At 43.3% G+C, this 23,625-nt stretch overlaps 1 protein-coding gene across 1 annotated transcript; it reads right to left on the minus strand.

Annotated features, from left to right (window-relative positions):
* Nucleotides 1-279: 279 nt before the first annotated feature.
* Nucleotides 280-2,174, minus strand: FUT4 (fucosyltransferase 4). Its single transcript, XM_075266098.1, has one exon. The coding sequence runs from the start codon at nt 1,545-1,547 to the stop codon at nt 456-458; it is 1,092 nt and encodes a 363-aa protein (XP_075122199.1). The 5' UTR covers nt 1,548-2,174; the 3' UTR covers nt 280-455.
* Nucleotides 2,175-23,625: the final 21,451 nt, after the last annotated feature.

Here is a 23,625-nt window from a genome sequence, read left to right on the forward strand (position 1 = left end):
AAAAAAAAAAAATTAGCATGGTTAAGGGCAGTATGGGTATTGAAAATATTTATTGAAAAATTAACTAAAAAAATACATTATAATTATAATTAATAAATTATTATTTTTTTTTTTTAAAAAAAAAAATCACTATTGCTAGGGTACAAGTATGGAAAACCAAGAAGAAAAAAATAATAATAATAAAAAAAAATCCTAAAAAGTGAACCCTTCTGATGAACAGCACAGGTTCCCGAATTTTGATTGTTCTAGTAAGGTAGAATACATTACGAATTAGGTTGCATTTCACGAAAAAAAAATAAAAAAAATAAAAAATTGTAGTGTGGTCTTTTTACCAAAATTTTTTCCCCATTTGATAGATTCCAGCTCTAAATCCAAAAAGGAAGAAGAGCTGATATCGTCCGACCAGTCTCAAAGTTTGATCAGGACAAGAAGGTCCCAAGACCCGGAGAAGTTCTTCAACTCTCAAACCATCCTGCAAGATCCGAGACGCTCCGAAACCCATGACCGGACGCCTTGACGGTCTCACAAGCCGTGCAGTAATGTTCATCCCAAAAAGAAGTCACGTGGACGTCGTACCGCTTCTTCCAGGTGAAATATCTCCTGTACATGTGAGTGTTCTTGTCGAGAAACCTCAGGTACATGGCCAACTTTTTGGGACTGGAGAAATCATCGACATGGATGAAGGAATTCCGGGGAATAAACATCTCGTAGTTGTATCGACTTGGACCCATGACGATGGGAACCGCGCTGGATTTAAACGCATTTCGCCATAGTTTCTCAGTGATATAATCCGTATGCAGGGAATTCTCGAAAGCGAGATAAAACTTGTATTCTGATACGGTCTTCACAATATTGTCATGCTTCAAATCCATCCCGTACCTCCCATAGATGTCAATATCGATGTATTCCCTAAGCTGGTTGTAATACTGAACTCGCTCGTGGTCTTCGTTCCAGTTACTGATCACCCACGCCACGAGTTTTCTTTTCCGTGGAAGAACTATTTTGGCACGTTTCTTGGAAAATAAATAGCCGTATGGCACAAAAATATCGGAGTCCACTCTGTAGGACATAGTCCAGTTGAACATACCCCCTAGGGTGGTCAACCAAGGGGAATGAGATGGTGACTCAAAGTTCATCCAGATCCACTTTTGGGAAGCAGGACGCTTGGTGATGGGAAAGTCACCGTATTCGCCAATGTCCCTGTGATGGAATAATATGGCCTCTGCCTCCTGGGATAGGCTCCTGTTAGTGGTCAGATGGCACCCGGTGATGTTGAAGAGTATGTGGCAATCTCCAAGTCTTCTTCTCTTCCCAAATGGCTCGTACCAGAGAAGGACGGTGACTTGTTTGGGTTGTGTAGGGGTTCCCCATAGTAATGGGAAGTGTGTTGGGTCGTAGAGGAAATCTTGAGTGCAGGCGTATACTAAGAGTAAGGTGCAAGTCAAGCTGGCGGCAAAGAGTTGCGACTTAAGAGTCCTCCAGCGCCCTCTCCGGCAAGGTCTCCATCCTCTCAGTTGCTCGAAAGATAACAAACTTTCTCCTCTCATGCTGGCTCGCCTGCCTAGTGTATGACTTGACGTCTTAACGGAACCAACACAACCTCAAGTGTGCCCAGTTCCGAGTGTCCCTCATGCCTGTAAATCTTGTATTCCTCCTTGTGCCAGGATACGTCTGGAAGGAGGCTGCCCTTGAATCGTCGACTCGTTCCAAAATGCCTCCAGGTCCAGAAGGAAGTTTTAGAAGAGCAGAGAGAATGTGAATCAGATCATGAGCGTCCCATCAGCATGCAAGTCCTGACACTTGTTACGAGTCGGAGTGTGCACTTCCATGCACCGGGTGCGTGTTATATCCTTGCATGGGCTGAGAATTTCCATGAGGTTAACGGACAGGGAACTCACCGACTAAGCAGCGATAGAAGGTTAACCTCAAGACGCCGAGAGTAGTCAGCTTCCTTATTCCTGGACAAGACACAAGCCGCGGTTTATGTGATTTCCATGCTGGGATTCTTCTTCTTTCTCTCCAGTTGTGCTTGCACACCCCTCAGGCTTGGCGTCTTCTGCTCCGGCTGTGATTTGTTCTTCTCCTTTAAGTGGACTTTTCTCACCGCCTTGTACTTTGTATCTGTGTCGTAGCCATCCCCCTTGCATTGAGTGATCAGAAGGAGTCCCTGGCAGTCTTGCGCAGCACACAAGACGACTATAGCACAGCAGCTCGCCCGCTCCATCCACATCATCAGTCAGTCACACCTCCAAGTGATGTCATCTGTCACTCAGGAAGTTCCCAGAGAAACCTGAGATGGACTTGCAAGGGCGACTGTCATTTGCTTTAAGTTAACCCTTTTGTCCTAGGGATTCAGGGCTGGGTTAACCCCTTCACTGCTGCTGAGAAAAAAAAATGGTAGAGGGCAGCATAGAAAGCAGCAATGCTGCCGCACCACCAGCAGAGGGATGTAGAGGGCTCATATTAAGCCTGGTGGAATGCAATAAGCAAATAGACTGGAATTCTTTTTTTTAACCCTTTCTCAGCCAACATTGCTCTGAGACATTTTATATTGCAGACAGGAGGGAAGCATATGCCTTATGGGCATGGATAGTATATGTAGGTTATTAGGAGTAAGAGGACTTCCAAGGTTTATAGAGGGAGCTCAGTTCAGGATCCTTATCCATACAGAAAAATTCAGATAGCAGTAACGCAGATGTATTTTTAGAGTACAGATCCCGATTCTGACCTTGAATTGAATGACCCGAACTAGCAGCATGGAGATCTATAGTGCTGTATGTGCCGGTCATCAGACCTGGGGTTGGGTCTGAATTTGCAGCGCTAACACGGACGCAAAATGTGGTTGCACTAGATTCATATGAATTAGCCCTTAGCTGGAATGAAGAGCTCCTTTATGAACCATATCTTATCAACACCTCCATATATTACCCAGTTATTTATTATTATTATTATTATTATTATTATTATTATTATATTTTTATTATTATTATAATTTATTATTATTATTATTATTATTATTATTATATTTTTATTGCTATTAGAATTTTTTAGTATTATTATTTAAGGAACTGTGCAATGCTGAATTATCCCTATGGAGGCGCTATAGGGGACTTGAAACTAAAATGCACTAAGTCTTGACATTCAGGGAGTTGTCTCACATGCACGATCACTTTGGAAAAGGTAGCCAAGAAGTTACGGCAAGACTTACATGACCCCTGCAGCGGCCTCTATAGAGGAAATGTGGTATTACATGGTGGGCATTCAGTATACAAATGCGAGGGGTATGTAGTATGAAGCTACGGCTGTTGCACATAAAGGGAGAGTCTGAACAGAGGAAATCCTCTATGACATCTTCATAGGACAAGCCCTTTAATGTTAAACTTAACAAATAATAGTTGTGGGACTGGTGGGACTATTAAAGGATTATCTTATCTTATCTTAGCTATTGAATATGTGATAGTACAGTATATAATCGGCACTATTTGTAGCTATGTGGTACAGTGGAGTAACTAGGAATGGGAATGGCGGGGCCCCGTGGCAAACTTTTGACACGGCCCCCCCACCGACGCCGAAGACCTCGACCGACCCCCTCCTACGCATTCCTGCGCGCTCTATTATCCCCCATAGTGGCCCCTGCACACAGTATTATCCCCCATAGTGGCCCCTGCACACAGTATTATCCCCCATAGTGGCCCCTGCACACATTATTATGCCCCATAGTGGCCCCTGCACACAGTATTATCCCCCATAGTGGCCCCTTCACACATTATTATGCCCCATAGTGGCCCCTGCACACAGTATTATCCCCCATAGTGGCCCCTGCACACAGTATTATCCCCCATAGTGGCCCCTGCACACAGTATTATCCCCCATAGTGGCCCCTGCACACAGTATTATCCCCCATAGTGGCCCCTGCACACATTATTATGCCCCATAGTGGCCCCTGCACACAGTATTATGTCCCATAGTGGTCCCTGCACACAGTATTATGCCCCATAGTGGCCCCTGCACACAGTATTATCCCCCATAGTGGCCTCTGCACACAGTATTATCCCCCATAGTGGCCCCTGCACACAGTATTGTACCCCATAGTGGCCCCTGCACACAGTATTATGTCCCATAGTGGCCCCTGCACACAGTATTATCCCCCATAGTGGCCCCTGCACACAGAATTATCCCCCATAGTGGCTCCTGCACACAGTATTATCCCCCATAGTGGCCCCTGCACACAGTATTATTCCCCATAGTGGCTCCTGCACACAGTATTATCCCCATAGTGGCCCCTGCACACAGTATTGTACCCCATAGTGGCCCCTGCACACATTATTATCTCCCATAGTGGCCCCTGCACACATTATTATGCCCCATAGTGGCCCCTGCACACAGTATTATCCCCCATAGTGGTCCCTGCACACAGTATTATGCCCCAAAGTGGCCCCTGCACACAGTATTGTACCCCATAGTTGTCCCTACACACAGTATTGTACCCCATAGTGGCCCCTGCACACAGTATTATCCCCCATAGTGGCCCCTGCACACAGTATTATGTCCCATAGTGGCCCCTGCACACAGTATTATCCCCTATAGTGGCCCCTGCACACATTATTATGCCCCATAGTGGCCCCTGCACACAGTATTATGTCCCATAGTGGTCCCTGCACACAGTATTATGCCCCATAGTGGCCCCTGCACACAGTATTATCCCCCATAGTGGCCTCTGCACACAGTATTATTCCCCATAGTGGCCCCTGCACACAGTATTGTACCCCATAGTGGCCCCTGCACACAGTATTATGTTCCATAGTGGCCCCTGCAAACAGTATTATCCCCTATAGTGGCCCCTGCACACAGTATTATGTCCCATAGTGGCCCCTGCACACTGTATTATCCCCCGTAGTGGGCCCTGCACACAGTATTATACTCCATAGTGGCCCCTGCACACAGTATTATCCCCCATAGTGGCCCCTGCACACAGTATTATCCTCCATAGTGGCCCCTGCACACAGTATTATCCCCCATAGTGGACCCTACACACAGTATTATCCCCCATAGTGGCCCATGCACACAGTATTATCCCCCATAGTGGCCCATGCACACAGTATTATGTCCCATAGTGGCCCCTGCACACAGTATTATCCCCCATAGTGGCCCCTTCACACAGTATTATGTCCCATAGTGGCCCCTGCACACTGTATTATCCCCCATAGTGGGCCCTACACACAGTATTGTACCCCATAGTGGCCCCTGCACACAGTATTATCCCCCATAGTGGCCCCTTCACACAGTATTATGTCCCATAGTGGCCCCTGCACACAGTATTGTACCCCATAGTAGCCCCTGCACACAGTATTGTGCCCCACTTTTCAGACCCAGGGGGAGAAAAACATAAAAAAACCTGTTACTTACCTTTCTCCCGTCTCCTACGCTGCTAGCCTCCGAAGTAGTCCATCTTCAATGACGTCAGACGACTAGGCCGAAACCTGCCCGGATCGTGGAGAGATAAGTAACAGTGTTTTTTATGTTTATAATAATACACACAGTGATGTCACAGTACAGAGATAATACACACAGTGATGTCACAGTACAGAGATAATACACACAGTGATGTCACAGTACAGGATAATACACACAGTGATGTCACAGTACAGAGATAATACACACAGTGATGTCACAGTACAGGGATAATACACACAGTGATGTCACAGTACAGGGATAATACACACAGTGATGTCACAGTACAGGGATAATACACACAGTGATGTCACAGTACAGGATAATACACACAGTGATGTCACAGTACAGAGATAATACACACAGTGATGTCACAGTACAGAGATAATACACACAGTGATGTCACAGTACAGGATAATACACACAGTGATGTCACAGTACAGAGATAATACACACAGTGATGTCACAGTACAGAGATAATACACACAGTGATTACTTTCTGCCTACTGACTTATTTTCGGTCACATCTCCTTCCCCTCTTACTACTTTCCTACCTCACGTCACTCTGTCTGGCAAACTCCTTAAAGAGTCTAAAAATATAATAAATGTGCTTTTCGCCTGAGGACTAATGGGGACTGGATTGTGGTGCGTTTAGCTTAGTAAATCCCCGCACTTGACGCCGCCGCTCCCACCATCGATGTCCTTTTCATGAGTTATTTTGAAGCCGCTCTTACATGGAAAGAAAATCCTGCATAAAATGGATCTGTTCATCGTATAAAGTCCTTTTCCCTGAATAAAGTGGCATAAAATTGTTTTCATCGCTAGAAAAATGAATTTTGCTTCAACGGGGAAATTTTATTATAACACAATTTCATCTACAAATAATAGCAATCTTATTTTTTTCAGTGAAATTTGCAATCCATTGTTAGAGGCGTTGGGACTGTTTTGGTGTAGATAAAAAGATACGTTTTATCTGAGGACGGTATAACATGTGTGGGGTTGTGCGGTTTTAACACTGTAGCGATGGCCCTAACTGTAAACCATAAAAGACTGTGTGTTGTGGACGCCCAATGTCGCCAAACCAGTATGGCTTAGGGCCAATCCTAAGGGTGTCGTCTAAGTGGTCCACTGGTATTCATCCTTTGACTTCTGTACAGGGATCTGGACTTCACTGCAGGGAGACTACAAACTGACCAAGCAGTACAATGCACCAAGGAATCAGGCAAATGCAAAGTATGAATATAGAATAAGGTCAGAGCAGACAGTGTAGAGGAACAGAGAAGGAACAAGTGGTCAGGACTGAATCAGGAACAGGCTAGGAAATACAGGTAGTAGAGGTCAAGACATGCACAAGAGTTCAAAGAATGTCATCAGGACAAGTACAGTCATGGCCAAAAGTTTTGAGAATGATACAAATATAAATTTTTACAAAGTCTACTGCTTCAGTTTTTCTAATGGCAATTTGCATATACTCCAGAATGTTATAAAGAGTGATCAGCTTAACAGCAATTACTTGCAAAGTTAATATTTGCCTAGAAAATGAACTTTATCCCCCAAAACACATTTCAACATCAGTGCAGCCCTGCCTTAAAAGGACCAGCTAACATCGTTTTAGTGATTGCTCCATTAACACAGGTGTGGGTGTTGATGAGGACAGGGCTGGAGATCAATCTGTCATGAGTAAGTAAGAATGACACCACTGGACACTTTAAAACGAGGCTGGCATCATTGTTTCTCTTCTGTTAACCATGGTTATCTCTAAAGAAACACGTGCCGTCATCATTGCACTGCACAAAAATGGCCTAACAGGGAAGAGTATCGCAGCTAGAAAGATTGCACCTCAGTCAACAATCTATCGCATCATCAAGAACTTCAAGGAGAGAGGTTCCATTGTTGGCAAAAAGGCTCCAGGGCGCCCAAGAAAGACCAGCAAGCGCCAGGACCGTCTCTTAAAAGTGTTTCAGCTGCGGGATCGGGCTACCAGCAGTGCAGAGCTTGCTCAGGAATGGCAGCAGGCAGGTGTGAGTGCATCTGCAGGCACTGTGAGGCGGAGACTCTTGGAGCAAGGCCTGGTCTCAAAGAGGGCAGCAAAGAAGCCACTTCTCTCCAGAAAAAACATCAGGGACAGACTGATATTCTGCAAAAGGTAGAGGGAGTGGACTGCTGAGGACTTGGGTAAAGTCATTTTCTCTGATGAATCCCCTTTTTGATTGTTTGGGACATCTGGAAAACAGCTTATTCGGAGAAGACGAGGTGACCGCTACCACCAGTCTTGTCTCATGCCAACTGTAAAGCATCCTGAAACCATTCATGTGTGGGGTTGCTTCTCAGCCAAGGGAATCGGCTCTCTCACAGTCTTGCCTAAAAACACAGCCATGAATAAAGAATGGTACCAGAATGTCCTCCAAGATCAACTTCTCCCAACCGTCCAAGAGCAGTTTGGCCATCAACAATGTCTTTTCCAGCATGATGGAGCACCTTGCCATAAAGCAAAGGTGATAACTAAATGGCTCAGGGAACAAAACAGAGAGATTTTGGGTCCATGGCCTGGAAACTCCCCAGATCTTAATCCCATTGAGAACTTGTGGTCAATCATCAAGAGACGGGTGGACAAACAAAAACCTACAAATTCTGACAAAATGCAAGCATTGATTGTGCAAGAATGGACTTCTATCAGTCAGGATTTGGTCCAGAAGTTGATTGAGAGCATGCCAGGGAGAATTGCCGAGGTCCTGAAGAAGAAGGGTCAACACTGCAAATATTGCAACGCTGCATTAACTCATTCTAACTGTCAGTATAAGCTTTTATTACTCATAATATGATTGCAATTCTATTTCTGTACGTGATAAAAAACATCTGACAAACACACAGAAAAACCAGAGGGAGCAGATCATGTGACAATAGAAGATTTGTGTCATTCTCAAAACTTTTGGCCATGACTGTAGTAGAGAAAAATACTAAATAGCAAGTCCATAGAAGAAGCCTCCGAGGCCAGAACATGTAGCAGAGGTATATAGTATATCAGAACTCCATAGCAGAAGGACAGGAAGTCAGGACAGGTACGTACTAAATCAGTCCATAGAAGAAGGCCAGGAGGCCAGGATAGGTACATAGTAAGTAGATACTAAATCAGAAGTCCATAGCAGAAGGACAGGAGGCCAGAACAGGCAGCAGAGGTATATAGTATATTAGAACTCCACAGCAGAAGAACAGGATGTCGGGAGAGGTACGTACTAAATCAGAAGTCCACAGCAGAAGGACTGGAGACCACAACAGGTAGCAGAGGTACATACTAAATCAGAGGTCCCTAGAAGAGAGCCTGGAAGCCAGGATAGGTACATAGTAAGTAGATACCAAATCAGAAGTCTATAGCAGAAGAAATGAAGGACAGGACAGATAGCAGAGGTACATACTAAATCAGAAGTCCATAGAAGAAGGCCAGGAAGCCAGGATGGATAGATACTAATTCAGAAGTCCATAGCAGAAGGACAGGAGGCCAGAACAGGCAGAAGAGGTACATAGTAGAAGGCCAGGAAGCAAGAACAGGTAGCAGAGGCACTAAACCAGAAGTGGGCTCAGGCAATACCCAAGAATCCAGGCAGAAGGACATGTATCCAAATAAGAAGTTATGATATAGATGTATACAGAAGTCTATAGAAGAAGGCCAGGACGCCAGGACAGGTACATATTAAATCAGAAGTCCACAGCAGAAGGACATGAGGCCAGAACAGGCAGCAGAGGTGCATACTAAATCAGAAGTGCATAGAAGAAGGCCTGGGGCCCGGAGACCAGAGCAGATAGCAGAGGTACAGTATATAGTAAATCATAACTCCATAACAGAAGGCCAGGAAGCCACAGCAGCTAGAAGAGGTACATAGTAACTTAGAAGTCCATAGAAGAAGCCAGGAAGCCAGGACTGGTACATACTAAATCAGAAGTCCATAGAAGAATGAATGAAGGACAAGAGAGGTAGCCGAGGTGCATAGTAAATCAGAAGTCCATAGCAGATGGACAGGAGGCCAGAACAGGTAGTAAATGAACTAGTAGTAGAGGTACTAAATCAGAAGTGGGCTCAGGTAACACCTAGGAATCCAGGCAGAAGGACATGCATCCAAATAAGAAGATGTATACAGACTGGAGCATTGCTCAAGCAGGGTGTGACAAAAGATTACAAACTAACCTTTAAAGAAATACTAGAAGATAACCAGGCGGCTGGGTCTTCTTGGACAGGTAGTATACTGGGAAGCTCAGAGTGCCCATGTAACATAAGCAGCGGGGCGGGGGACCTGAAGAACTGAATAATTCGAAACGTATTAGTGCGAGTGTCTATGACCACAAGTCTGAGTGGCATGATTTTAATGGAATCTTGAATAAAGTAACAATTTTACCACTGTGTTGCGCTGGCTTGTGTTCTCCCCCAAAAAGTTTAGGTACTTTCTGGGCTCCCCACAGTCTCTTTTTTGAGACCTGCAGTCATGACGTCTCCGATGACTCCACATGATCTCTGAAGCCAGTGATGTGCCATATGTAGTTCCAATATTTTATTCTACTGATTTAATACTTTCATGTCGGTTAATAAAATAATAATAACAATGATAATAAGGATAGAAATTACATTATAGCAATACATAAAATAATGACAATTCTGGTAGTAAAAGTCATAGAAGAGTAATAGAAATAATACCAGGATAAAGAGTAATAAATCCTCACAAGTACAGGAGTCGCTGACCTTTGACCACGTAGTAATTATTAACATTTCGGCGTACATTCATACGCTTGTAAAGTCATAAAATCTAAATTTATACTGATATTTCCGGGTTAGAATGCTGAGATTAGATAATCTCTAGAAGAGTCCTCCAGGAGGGCAAGGTACAGTAGAGCAAAGGTCCCCAACCTTTTTTGTACCAAGGACTACTAATATTCCCATGGCCCGACAGGGGGCAGAGTTATTGGTGGCGGGGGGCAGGGTTAGGGCAATTGGGCGGCTCATAAGAAATCAGAATAAAGTGTATATTTAATGATTACATTTATACATTTCCCTATACTTTATTAAGGGAGATCTCTCCATAGCGTGGATGACTTATTGGTAGTATGAACGGCTCACTTTAGTAAAAGTATGAATAGAATGCACATTACTCAGTTAGGGGTGATATGGAGAGAGCTCTCTTAACCCCTTCCCTATATCAGTTCTTTAAAGATGCCATAGCTACCGGGTTTCTGCTGTATTCTACAGCGGAGACCCAGCGCTAATGCCCCATGAACAGAGTTCAGGGCCAGGACCTCCCCCCAATAAAAAAAAAAAAAGAAGCTTTTTGGGCTGGTCCCCATACCTTTATCGTCACAAGCTGGTTCCCGCAATCTTGCCAACCTTTTTATTGGACAGCTGGGAGCCTTTTGGTCTATGACCAGCCTCAATAGCTATGTTTCGCTGTTTGCCATTTGTTCCCTGAAAAAAGAACTGACTAGCTCTCATTGATTTCAATGGGAGCTGTCTTTTTGGTCAGGATTTTGAGGCGGATGCGGCAGAAGACGGAAACCTGAAAACGGAGATCAGGCGCTTCATCATCAACATCTGTTTTTCTATTAAATTTTGTACTACAGATGTGATCTTTATGATCAGACTTTCTGATTTATCAAATGTCATATAAAAGGGGTTCTCCAGGGAGTTTGTCATCACTTACTGTCTCCTTTTGAATTAAGTGCAACCTACTGCTGTATTATCACTCAGAGAGTCACCACAATGCCCAGTTTACCCTACTGTATTAACCCTTTCCCGCCAATGGCATTTTTTGATTTTCGTTTTTCGTTTTTGACTCCCCTCCTTCTAAACCCCATAACTTTTTTATTTCTCCGCTCCCAGAGCCATACAAGGTCTTAATCTTTGCGGGACAAATTTTTCTTCATGATGCCGCCATTAATTATTCTGTAGAATGTACTGGGAAGCTGGAAAAAAATTCAGAATGGGGTGGATTTGAAGAAAAAATGCATTTCTGCGACTTTCTTAAGGGCTTCAGTTTTACAGTGTTCACTGTGCAGCCACAATGACATGTCCCCTGTATTCTGTGTTTCGGTATGGTTCTGGGGATACCAAATTTATATGGTTTTATTTACATTTTGACCCCTTAAAAAAAAATCCAATTTTTTTTTTCTAAAAGTCGCCATATTCTGACAGCCGTAACTTTTTTATACGTTCGTGTACGGGAATGCATAGGGAGTCTTTTTTTGTGGGGCCGGGTGTACTTTTTAGTTCTACCATTTTTGGGAAATGCTTTTGCTTTGATCACTTTTTATTCAAATTTTTATCAGAATTAAAACAGTGAAAAAACGGCGGTTTGGCACTTTTGACTATTTTTCCCGCTACGGCGTTTACCGAACAGGAAAAATATTTTTATAGATTTGTAGAGCGGATGATTTCAGACACAGGGAGACCTAACATGTATGTGTTTCACAGTATTTAAGTACTTTTATATGTGTTCTAGGGAAAGGGAGTGATTTGAATTTTTAATACTGTTAAAAATTTTTATATTTTTTTTACTTTTAAACATTTTTTTTTTTTTGCATTTATTAGACCCCCTAGGGGTGCTGAACCCCAGGGGGGCTGATCACTAATGCAATGCATTACAATTAGAGATGAGCGAGTAGTATTCGATCAAGTAGGTATTTAATCGAATACTACGGTATTCGAAATACTCGTATTCAATCGAGTACCACTCGCTGTTCGAATGTAAAAGTTCGATGCAGAACCAGCATTGATTGGCCGAATGCTATACAGTCGGCCAATCAACGCTGGTTCTTCTCCTACCTTTAGAAGTCTTCTCCATGCAGCGTCCCCGCGGCGTCTTCTGGCTCTTCATTCACTCTGCCAGGCATCGGGCCTGGGCAGAGCCGACTGCGCATGTCCACTTGTAGTGCCCGATGCCTGGAAGCGTGAATGAAGAGCCGGAAGATGCCGCGGGGACGCTGCACGGAGAAGACTTCTCGGAGGATCCAGCCCGACCCTCACTCGTGGACTTGTAAGTATAATTTGATCGAACGTTGCCTACCCCTGAAACGAGCATTTTCCCCCCATAGACTATAATAGGGTTCGATATTCGATTCGAGTAGTCGAATATTGCGGGGCTACTTGAAACGAATATCGGACCTCGAACATTTTACTGTTCGCTCATCTCTAATTACAATGCTAATGCATTGCAATGCATTGCAAAAAATCATCATTTCTTTTGCAGGCTGCATAGACCAGCCTGCAATAGAAAGAGATTGCAGACCATCAGGGAGCCTTTAACAAGGCTCCCGGCTGTCATGGCAATGTGACGTCGGCCCTGGAGCTTGCTCCAGGCGCCAGCGATCACCGGCAAAATGGCGGCGCCCATGCTGCCTTTGACCGTGGCGCCGGAGGGGTTAATGCCTCCGATCGGTCCCGGGACCGATCGGAGACATTAGCGCCGGTTGTCTACTGCTTAAAGCAGTAGACACCCGGCAGCTATGGCGGCCGCCTGGCTCCCGGGCGGTCGCCATAGTTACACACCCGGCATGTGCTGTACTATTACTATTACTCAGAGAGTCACCACAATGCCCAGTTTACCCTTCTGTATTATCATTCGCAGAGTCACCACAATGCCCAGTTTACCCTTCTGTATTATCACTTGCAGAGTCACCACAATGCCCAGTTTACCCTACTGTATTATCACTTCCAGAGTCACCACAATGCCCAGTTTACCCTTCTGTATTATCACTTGCAGAGTCACCACAATGCCCAGTTTACCCTACTGTATTATCACTTGCAGAGTCACCACAATGCCCAGTTTACCCTTCTGTATTATCATTCGCAGAGTCACCACAATGCCCAGTTTACCCTACTGTATTATCATTCGCAGAGTCACCACAATGCCCAGTTTACCCTACTGTATTATCACTTGCAGAGTCACCACAATGCCCAGTTTACCCTTCTGTATTATCATTCGCAGAGTCACCACAATGCCCCATCCCCAGAAGAGACATGATAACGTCCGCTCGGCTCCATCTGTATACGTATACTCCGAGATGATAGTAATTCTTTCACTTGGCTTTGATCCAGTCCATTACAGAAATCACTTTATATTCCTAACACATGTTCATTTCACTACAATGCCCGTTTCGGAGACGTCTCAGAAATTCTCGTCACTTTGTTATAATGCGCACAGGCGTCCTCGGATTGGACTTTGTGCTGAGCTAATTTCAGACAACAATTTGTTGCGGTGAGATGAGAATTTCTCTGCAAGTCGTGTTTGTGTTGTGACATCTGAGAGTCTGGTGTAGGTGTACAGAATGAATAGAGAGATCTTGTGTGTGGGCTTGAGATCATGAAGAGCTTGACAGGATGTGGGCCTGCTATCAAGCACATCAATGCCGACTCATCAGATATGGTCTTGTACTTCCAATACCATAGCACTGTGGTATACCGTATGTTATACATACATTAATAGAGAAGACATTGCCTCAGCGTCTAACACTGTATGTGCTCTTATTTACGTGAAATGATTCTAGATGGATGTCTTGAGACATTCCTTCTTATTCACTTATTAACAACTTTTGGAACAGTGGATTATAATTTTTGGAACAAGTGGATGGGGCATGGGCAAAGGTGTAGTCAGGGATTTAGTACGGGGGTCCCAGTTAGACATGTTCACCCCCATTTATAATTTCCCCCCAATATTGTTTTTGCCCCTTATTTTTATACTGCTCTAGAGAACTCTCTTTCCAAAAGCCCCCAATACCCCTTTATATTAGTTATGCCCCCTTATATATACTATCCCCTTCTATTTAAAAAAATATATATAGATACTGTATATTCTTACCTACCTCCTATCCTCGTTCCCCCGATGAGGAGGAGCCTCTGCTACTGCTTACTGCAAAGCACAAGGACTATAAAGACGTCTTAGGGAAGCCTGTAGGCTAGAGGCATAGTTTGCCATGTGACTTACTAGTTCGTTAATGGTAGAGCAGGAAGCAAGAGGCTTCCTCCTCTACCATGCATTTCAACTGCATCATTGTCATGCAGACAGCATGGCAGTTGTATGCGTAACTTGTATTGCCCACCCGCTAGCTATGTCTCTGGGCATGGCCAGAGTGTGGACAGGGCATGGGGTGGAGGTGGCTGAAGAGAACATGTCCATCACGACCCAACAAATCTAAGATTACTTTCACAAGAAAATGGTCCTAAGTAAGACCTAGAATCTACGCCAACTTCTAGATTAGCAGTAGAAGCTATGCTGAAGCAGTCTTCTGGCACTCCTCTGCTGGAGACATGGGCTTTTGGGCCTACTGTGGTGGCTGCTGCAGGTATGTAGTCTCAAAACAAGGATCCACAAGAAACAATAGAGCTACGTGTATGAGATTTGGATTTAGAAGATCGGGAGAGGTTCTCCTAAGTAGTATCCCTGATCGTGCTAGCCTCCTGATACAACCATAGTCGGTTAGCGTAATGAATATTTGTCAAAATATGTGGAATAGGCTCCAGGAGATGCGTGTTATGAAATGTTTTCAGTAAGGCCATGCACTATGGGTGGAGGACCCACCATTTCACTGTAGTATCTTCTGGGGTGTGAAAACATCAGCCATCATGGAAGCAGGCCATATCAGAGACTTCAGCTCACTGCCTCCCACTCTCCAATTCTAGTACTATTACATATATACAATTCCAATGTAGGATTGGGGTATGCAATTGTTTGGAGGAAGTCCAACCCTGTTCTTGATGAATAATTTTTGGCAACATGTTAGTATTATCTACATACTCCTTGGGTTTCAGTGAAGTGAGTTGACTCTATCATTGACCATATTGAATTTGAACATGTCAGATGCTTTGTTTTTGCAGGAGATAAGCTGCCACCAGAGGTCTTTGGAAAGCAGAATACTCCCTCTACTCTCTGAGAAGACAAGCACACTTGGACAAAATGGCTTGCATGTGTATGGGGTAGATGTCAGCCAAATGAACATTCGACCAAAGGCTACTGAAGGAGTATGGCCTCATTTACATTGTTTATCTTTCCTACCCACATGTATACATCAATCTCCAGACACGAAAACCATAAAATACACCTACCACCAACCTACAGTGCCCAATAAAAAGCCAATAATAAGGGTAATGTGGGAATGTGTGCTGCCTGGGCTCATAGGAAAAAGGTACGTTTTGGTTTTCACTTCCATGATTTGCGCAGTTAAGAAGAGGAAGACACAGAACTTGACATCTCACTGATGAGCCTTGTGTCCAAGGTTGAGTATTCAGTGGAAGAAACATCTGCACTGTCAATGGTGTTGGCTGAGGTCCAAGAGGCTGTAGGGGAAATACACTGAAGAGGAACGAAGTAAAACATCTTCCAGAGTTTAAGAGCAAAAAATTGTAGACCTTGTTTGGCTAGCAAGAGCTTTGCTCGGAACTTCTTCATTTTGAAGCAGAAGATCTACAGGAATAAGATTCAGAAACTCTAAAGGAACTGTATCTTTGAAGATACACATACAATTCTCTGGAAATCTAGGAGATATAGAGAAAAAAATAGCTAAAAATGAAAACAGCTTAGAAGAACAGGTCTGCAATTCTCTGAGCCTTTTGGTTGAACCTATTGCAGATAGGAGTCTTGTAGGAGAAGATGGTCAAGTCTACTTGAGTTAGAAGATGGAGGTTGGTGGACCAGCCTTTCTCTAAACCACCAGTGCCAGGCCCAAAGTAGGGCAAGCAAGAGGACCTGGTGTTAAATTACAATTATAAATTCCTTTAAGAAAATACCTATCTAAATCATTTCTGGAAAATTTGAATCTTAAGGTATTGTCCTTGGGGTTCCTTCAAAATCAATCCAAGTGTAAGAGGTGAAAAAGTTACGAGCGTTGGACTGAATTCTATGAAGTTTTGTATGTTAAATTTAAAGATGCCGATATGTTCCTCTCAAGAGACCTAACAAATTTGGAAACCAGGCCTTCACTGACCATAGAGGATTTCTAACTATGTTCTAATATCTATCGTTCTTGATCTCTTTCAAGACTGTCTGGTTTAGAGAAAGAAATACAAGCAGATCAACATCTCCTAGTCAACATTCTTCTCTTTGGAGATAGATAGATCTTTATCTCAACAGGATCCATGCCCATACCTAGAAACCGGAGAGTAGTACTTGGAGATAGAATGACCTTCTCCCAGTTTCCCATTAAGAAATGTTCTTCTAGGTCTCAAATAGCTTAACAGAAGTGAGGCTACAGTTATCTGAAACTGGGCTTTGAAGAACCAATCTTCTAGCAAGAGAACCAGAGATATCCCCAAAGATGAAGAGAATTTTACAGATATTTAGATAAAAATCTTACGCGTTGTTGATGAATTCTTAAAGGACAAGCCTGTGATCGATCTACCTATTCCCCAGTATATATATAATATAGCTAATATTATCTTATCTAGTTATTCCTTTCTATAAGACAATTCATGGATTCAATTACTTCAGCTGGGTCAAGTAATCTTCTTGAGACCTGCTGAGAATGACACGTCTGTGCTCTGCAAGTCATAGTCTCACTTCTTGAATTCTGAACTATTTCACATAAGCTCTCCATTCAGGTGACACAAGCTCCTATCACCATTACTGCTGATAGTCAGACCGCTCCTGTCACACAGTTAAGGCAAAAGAGATCACAGTTCATCCTCCCTGACTCTATACAATATTTCTGGTCTCGAGTTTGCCTTCAGACCTATGGGCTTCATGTCCTGCTATAAATATTGTTTTTAGATTATGGCTCTTTTGAATTGAAAATCCCTAAACGATTTACATGTGTTCATTCTTACACTTCCATTTGGCTCAGTATGTCCCAAAATGTGGTGGGAACACTATTGCCAAATTTGCCTTTGGATCCCACCAATTATTCTAACCAAGGGCACCACCAACTTCTGAAGAGATGGAAAGTTTATCCAACTATTTATATATCTTAAGATGTGGTGGAGGGCCTTGTCATCGAGTCTTCCTTCAGTACCACCAACCGTATAAACTTTTTTCCAACTATTTATGCATCTTGAGTAGGGTTGAGCGATCGGGAAAGATCGGATCCCGATCGGCGATTGAGCAAATTTCACAATCGGCATCGGGATTGGCTGGAAAATGATCGGAAATCTGATTTGGAAATCTCAAGATCGGCTCAACCCTAAAAATAAGTTTTCCCATAGAGAAGCATTGACTAGGGTTGAGTGATCAGGATCGGGAAAAATCAGATCCCGATCGGCGATTGAGAAAATTTCACAATCGCGATCGGCTGGAAAATGATCGGAAATCTGATTTTAAAATCTCAGAATCAGCTCAACCCTAATCTTGAGATGTGCTGGGGAACCCTGTTACTGAATTTGCCTTCGGAACCCACCATTTATATTAACCAGCGTCCCCACCAACCTTCTGAAGAGATAGCTAGTTTATCCAACTATTTATACATCTTGAGATTTGTTGGGGGACCCTGTTACCGAGTTTGCCTCTAAATCCAGGAGCTTCGGGTCCCACTATTTATTTTAACCAGGGGCTCCACCAACCTTCTGGAGAGATGTGAAGTTTATCCAACTATTTATCCATCATGAGATGTTTGCCTTTGGATCCCACCATTAACTTTAAAGAGGAGTACCATCAACCACGTTTATCCAACTATTTATACATCTTAAGATGTGGTGAGGGACCCTGCTATCGAGTTTGCCACTTATTTTTACTGGGGTACTAATAACCTTCTGAAGAGTTGCCATGTTTATCCAACTAGACGTTACAATATTCCATTTTTGTGCTTAAACAGGGTTTTAATAAAACAAACTGGATGGATCTGACACTTAGTAAAAAATGGAATTTAATCATGAGGTGGGAGCTTATTGAGAATTTAGGTTGTGCTTCAAAAAAAAAAACAATTTACTGCTCTCTAAATTTTGAGAAATGGGTAAAAGTTAATAAGTTTAGGAACATTGCAGTAGACTCTTCGCAGCCATAAATTCCGGATCAAGCATAGTTGAAGCAAACCTAGAATGCATAAGAAGTAATATTTTATAGGAGGAAAAAAAACCTGCCAGGGCTCGCCGGCAATTTATAAGCAGTAGATTTTTAATGTTTAAATAACGTTAATGCCTTGTAAATCTTGTTCCTCGCGGAGGTACTTGGCCCCAAGTGATAAACGCGTATCTCTGCAGAGTCCCCTGTAGAAGATGGATGAGTATATCGGGTACAGAAACTGAATTATGACTCACTTACATCTGCCCTCCCCAGTGGAGGATACAGCGGCATAGATATTATTGTCAGGGTATGGCTGAGAAGTTCTGAGGATACATTTACATGGTGGAAATGGAAGAAGAATTTGAGGTGGACCTCTTCATTTCTGCCCCTCCAGTATTATTCAATCCAGATGAATGGGGCTAATCAACAGACAGGCTCAAGCAATGGATTCTGACACTGAATTGGTTGGATTGAGTCGGATACTTGTTTGGAAGCCCGAATAAGGGTGAAATTTGGCGCTGATTTTGAAGAGGGTTCCACCTCATAATCAGCACAAAATTCCATACCGCAAATGTAAAACAGTTTATGATACAGAGGTGTCCTTATCTTTCCTCTTGACTCAACATATTCCAAGATGTGTGATGTAACATGACCAGCTTTTTAAGAAAACATGATTTTGAAATACTCCATCACAAGATCCCAATCATATGCCTCTTTACGTGGTTCCCCAGTAGTTATGTTTTGAATTGCGATCTGTTCATGGTTTTGATAGCATGTTGCAATTGCATTATGTTTGGTTAGATGGACATTGAAGTCTCTGAGGAGTTTTCCCATCTCCATCTCTCACTAGTTTGCCCGCTAGCTCTACTTCTCACTTCCTGTATTTTTTCAACAAGCTGGTGGTTGGGCTTTGACTGTTTCATGGATAGCACACTATGAAGTACCTCAATAGATATAGACATTGCCTTTACCATGAGAGATTTATTTATTATGATGGCTGGAAATCGATTTTAATTCAGATCAAATAATATGCACATTAAATGTATATTACATTACACTAAGTCAGAGAGAAAAAAAAAAACCATATACATGCTGCCAGGACTGACTACAGACATTGGACTAAACTCAGTGTTATCCTTGTGTTTACATAGATCGATAACTGACACTAACTGAGTCTTTATTAGCAAACTACAATTATCTGACCTGATTGCCTGAATGGAAGAGCACGAGTCTAAGCACTCAGCCGCCCTCCCCTCCAGACAGCAGTGGGTCACACAGGCTGGGGACCGAGGAAATGATGTGTAATAAATAGGAGGGATAATTTCACATAGCTGGCAAAGGAAATAACATTTCTAGGAATGCAGTTAGGAAAATTCTTGAGCAGAATAGATAGGATCCTTGAGATGGGAATATATTGAGTATAGGTATAGTGAACTTCACGATAAGCCCTATGGTAGAGTCCCACCTAAATTGGACAATACATGTACTACCTTAACTACTGCTTGTTTACACTGACAAGAACATCCAAGTCTAATTTAAAGGGGATGTCTGGGATAAATTTTGTTTGTAAAAACAAATAAACAAAGAACCTCTACTTGCCTTTCATCATTATTGTATAAAAAGAAGCCGCATTGGTGACGTTTAGAGATGAGCGAACACTAAAATGTCCGAGGTTCGAAATCCGATTCGAACAGCCGCTCACTGTTTGACTGTTTGAACGGATTTCGCACCCCATTATAGTCTATGGGGGGAAATGCTCATTTCAGGGGTACGCAAAATTCGATAAAATTATACTTACCAAGTCCATGAGTGATGGTCGGGCTGGATTCTTCTCCCTGCACAGCGTCCCCGCGTCTTCTTCCGGCTGGAATTCACTCTGCCTAGGCATCGGGGCCTAGGCAGAGCCGACTGCGCATGCGTGGTCGGCTCTGCCCGGTCCGACGCCTGAGCAAAGCTGACTGCGCATGCGAGGGCATGCCCGCGCATGCGCAGTCGGCTCTGCCTAGGCCGGATGCCTAGGCAAAGTGAATTCCATCCGGAAGAAGACGCGGGGACACAGCGCGGAGAAGACTTCGGAAAGGTAAGAGAAGAACCAGAGTTGATTGGCAGAATGTATAGCATTCTGCCAATGAACGCTGCATCGAACCTTAAACTTCGAACAGCTAGTAGTGTTCGATCGAGTACGAGTATTTCGAATACCGTAGTATTCGATCGAACACCTACTCGATCAAGCACTACTCACTCATCTCTAGTGATGTTGTGTCGGCAGAACCACTGCATACTGCTCAGGCCAGTAGTAGGCTACAGCACTCTGGTTGACGCCATGTTACTGCTGCCAGTTCTATGAACCCGTTTCCACTTCTGTTGACCTAGTTTAATATCCAGGAAAATACATATTCCAAATGAAAAATTTCCATTAGTATAACCATGACAGGCTTGGGAAACTGGGACACACTTGAGCTCCGCTATAGTTATACAACTAATGCATATTGCTTGTTAGTTCTCCATTGCTGAGATATCATGCGGATTAATCCAGCAGAGAATGTGCGCAAACAGCAGGTGCCCAAAAGCCTTTATAGCGTGTTCAAAAGGACGGTAGCCTCAAAAATATTCTATGCTTATTTGTGCCTAACGCGGAGGAAAGTAAGTAGATGGATCTCCGCGTACTTGTGTTGATGTTCTTCTACGCCAGCTGTTGGCAAGTTTGATGCAACTACCAATAGTTTCTTAACTTTCATGATCCTAAAATTTTAGGGAACCTGGACATAAGTAACCGCACCCCTTAATAATGTGATACTCTCATTTACATTGAATAGTTGTGGTCTAGAATAGCTGGTGGTCTGGGTCATTGAGGTGGTCTAGGTCATCCTAGTGGTCTAGGATGATGAAGATGTTAAGGGTTGTCCAATTTGTTGATGTCACTTCCATCAAACTTGATATCGATCAGAGTGAGCTGCAGTAATTTGACCACCACACAATGGATAGTGCAGTTGGCTTTCAACTCCATCCAGTGTGTGGTTTGGTGCTTGTGGCTGTTGTGAACAGTTTATTGGTGGGAGTACTAGATGTCATCGATGAGATATTGATGATCCATCCTAAGGACAGGTCATCATTATCAAAAGGCAGGTCAATTATTTTAACATCTGAATCACTGGTGGTCTGGGATAGTGAAAGGGTTGAACTTAGAATCATTGGTGGTCTAGGGCAGTAAAGGGGTTAATGTTAGTACCACGTCTCGGAGAAGAACCAACTTCTTTGAGAAGACCACCTCTCTAGAAGGCCACCTCTTTAAGTGCAATTTTGGATGATAGTCTCAAATATGTTTCACTGTATGTGTTGTAGCCTAGAGCAGTGTGGAGGTAATTGCAGTATTCATGATGGGGTTTATGTATGGCTCCTTGATAGTCTAGAGAACATTTTAGGTTCCCTGGTGGAGGAAAATTGAAGGATTAATGCTACATACCTGGTTTCTAGTGGTACCAGCATTGCCCTTTCGGTAATTTCCTATGTTCTCCCTGTTTTGATGTTAGACATAAGATCAGCTTGAAATAGAGAATCATGTACAGTGTTGGCCAAAAGTATTGGCCCCCCTGCAATTCTGTCAGATAATACTCGTGTTCTTCCAGAAAATGATTACAAGCACAAACTCTTTGGTAATATCTTCATTTATTTTGCTTGCAATGAAAAAACACAAAAGAGAATGAAAAAAAAGTCAAATCATTGATCATTTTACACAAAACTCCAAAAATGGCCGGACAGAAGTATTGGCGCCCTCAGCCTAATACTTGGTAGCACAACCTTTAGACACAATAACTGCGCACAACCGCTTCCGGTAACCAGCAATGAGTTTCTTACAAGGCTCTGCTGGAATTTTAGACCATTCTTCTTTGGCAAACTGCTCCAGGTCCCCCCTGAGATGTGAAGGGGGCCTTCTCCAAACTGCCACCAAGAGATCTCTCCCCCTCCCCCACAGGTGTTCTATGGGATTCAGGGCTGGACTCATTGCTGCCACTTTACAAGTCTCCAGGGCTTTCTCTCACCACCATTCTCTAGTGCTGACCTGAAGTGTGTTTTGGGTCATTGTCCTGCTGGAAGAGCCCTGACCTCTGAGGGAGACCCAGCTTTCTCACACTGGGCCCTACATGATGCTGCACAATGTGTTGGTCGTCTTCAGACTTCATAATGCCATGTACACGGTCAAGCAGCCCAGTGCCAGAGGCAGAAAAGCAACCCCAAAACATCAGGGACCTCCGCCATGTCTGACTATAGGGGGCGTCTTCTTTTCTTTGAAGGCCTCTTTTTTTTCCTGTAAACTCTATGTTGAGGCCTTTTCCTACTTTTGTCTCATCTGACCAGAGAACATTCTTCCAAAACGGTTTTGGCTTTCTCAGATAAGTTTTGGCAAACTCCAGCCTACCTTTTTTATGTCTCTGGGTAAGAAGTGGGGTCTCCCTGGGTCTCCTACCATACAGTCCCTTCTCATTCAGACGCTGACGGATAGTACGGGGTGACACTGTTGTACCCTCGGACTGCAGGGCAGCTTGAACTTGTTTGGATGTTAGTCAAGGTTCTTTATCCACCATCTTGCGTTGAAATCTCTCGTCAATTTTTCTTTTGCGTCCACATCTAGGGAGGTTAGCCACAGTGCCATGGGCTTTACACTTCTTGATGACACTGCGCACGGTAGACACAGGAACATTCAGGTCTTTGGAGATGGACTTATAGCCTTGAGATTGCTCATGCTTCCTCACAATTTTGCTTCTCAAGTCCTCAGACAGTTCTTTGGTCTTCTTTCTTTTCTCCATGCTCAATGTGGTACACACAAGGACACAGGTCAGAGGTTGAGTCAACTTTAATCCATTTCAACTGGCTGCAAGTATGATTTAGTTATTGCCACCACCTGTTAGGTGCCTCAGGTAAGTAACAGGTGCTGGTAATTACACAAATTAGAGAAGCATCACATGATTTTTCAAACAGTGCCAAAACTTTTTTCCACCCCCTTTTTATGTTTGCTGTGGAATTATATCTAATTTGGCATTATGATCATTCTTTTTGTAGTTTTCCATTGAAGACAAATTAAATGAAGATAATAATACCAAAGAATTGTGATTGCAATCATTTTCTGGAAGAAACGGAGTATTATCTGACAGAATTGCAGGGGTGCCAATACTTTTGGCCAACACTGTAGCTATATAGCTGCACAGTTCTCTCT

The sequence above is a fragment of the Leptodactylus fuscus genome, chromosome 2 (assembly GCF_031893055.1).
Source record: "Leptodactylus fuscus isolate aLepFus1 chromosome 2, aLepFus1.hap2, whole genome shotgun sequence".
Lineage (NCBI taxonomy): Eukaryota > Metazoa > Chordata > Amphibia > Anura > Leptodactylidae > Leptodactylus > Leptodactylus fuscus.

Excerpts from the sequence above, each read along its gene's own strand:
- FUT4 (XM_075266098.1), bottom strand. The coding sequence starts at position 1,547 with ATGAGAGGAGAAAGTTTGTTATCTTTCGAGCAACTGAGAGGATGGAGA.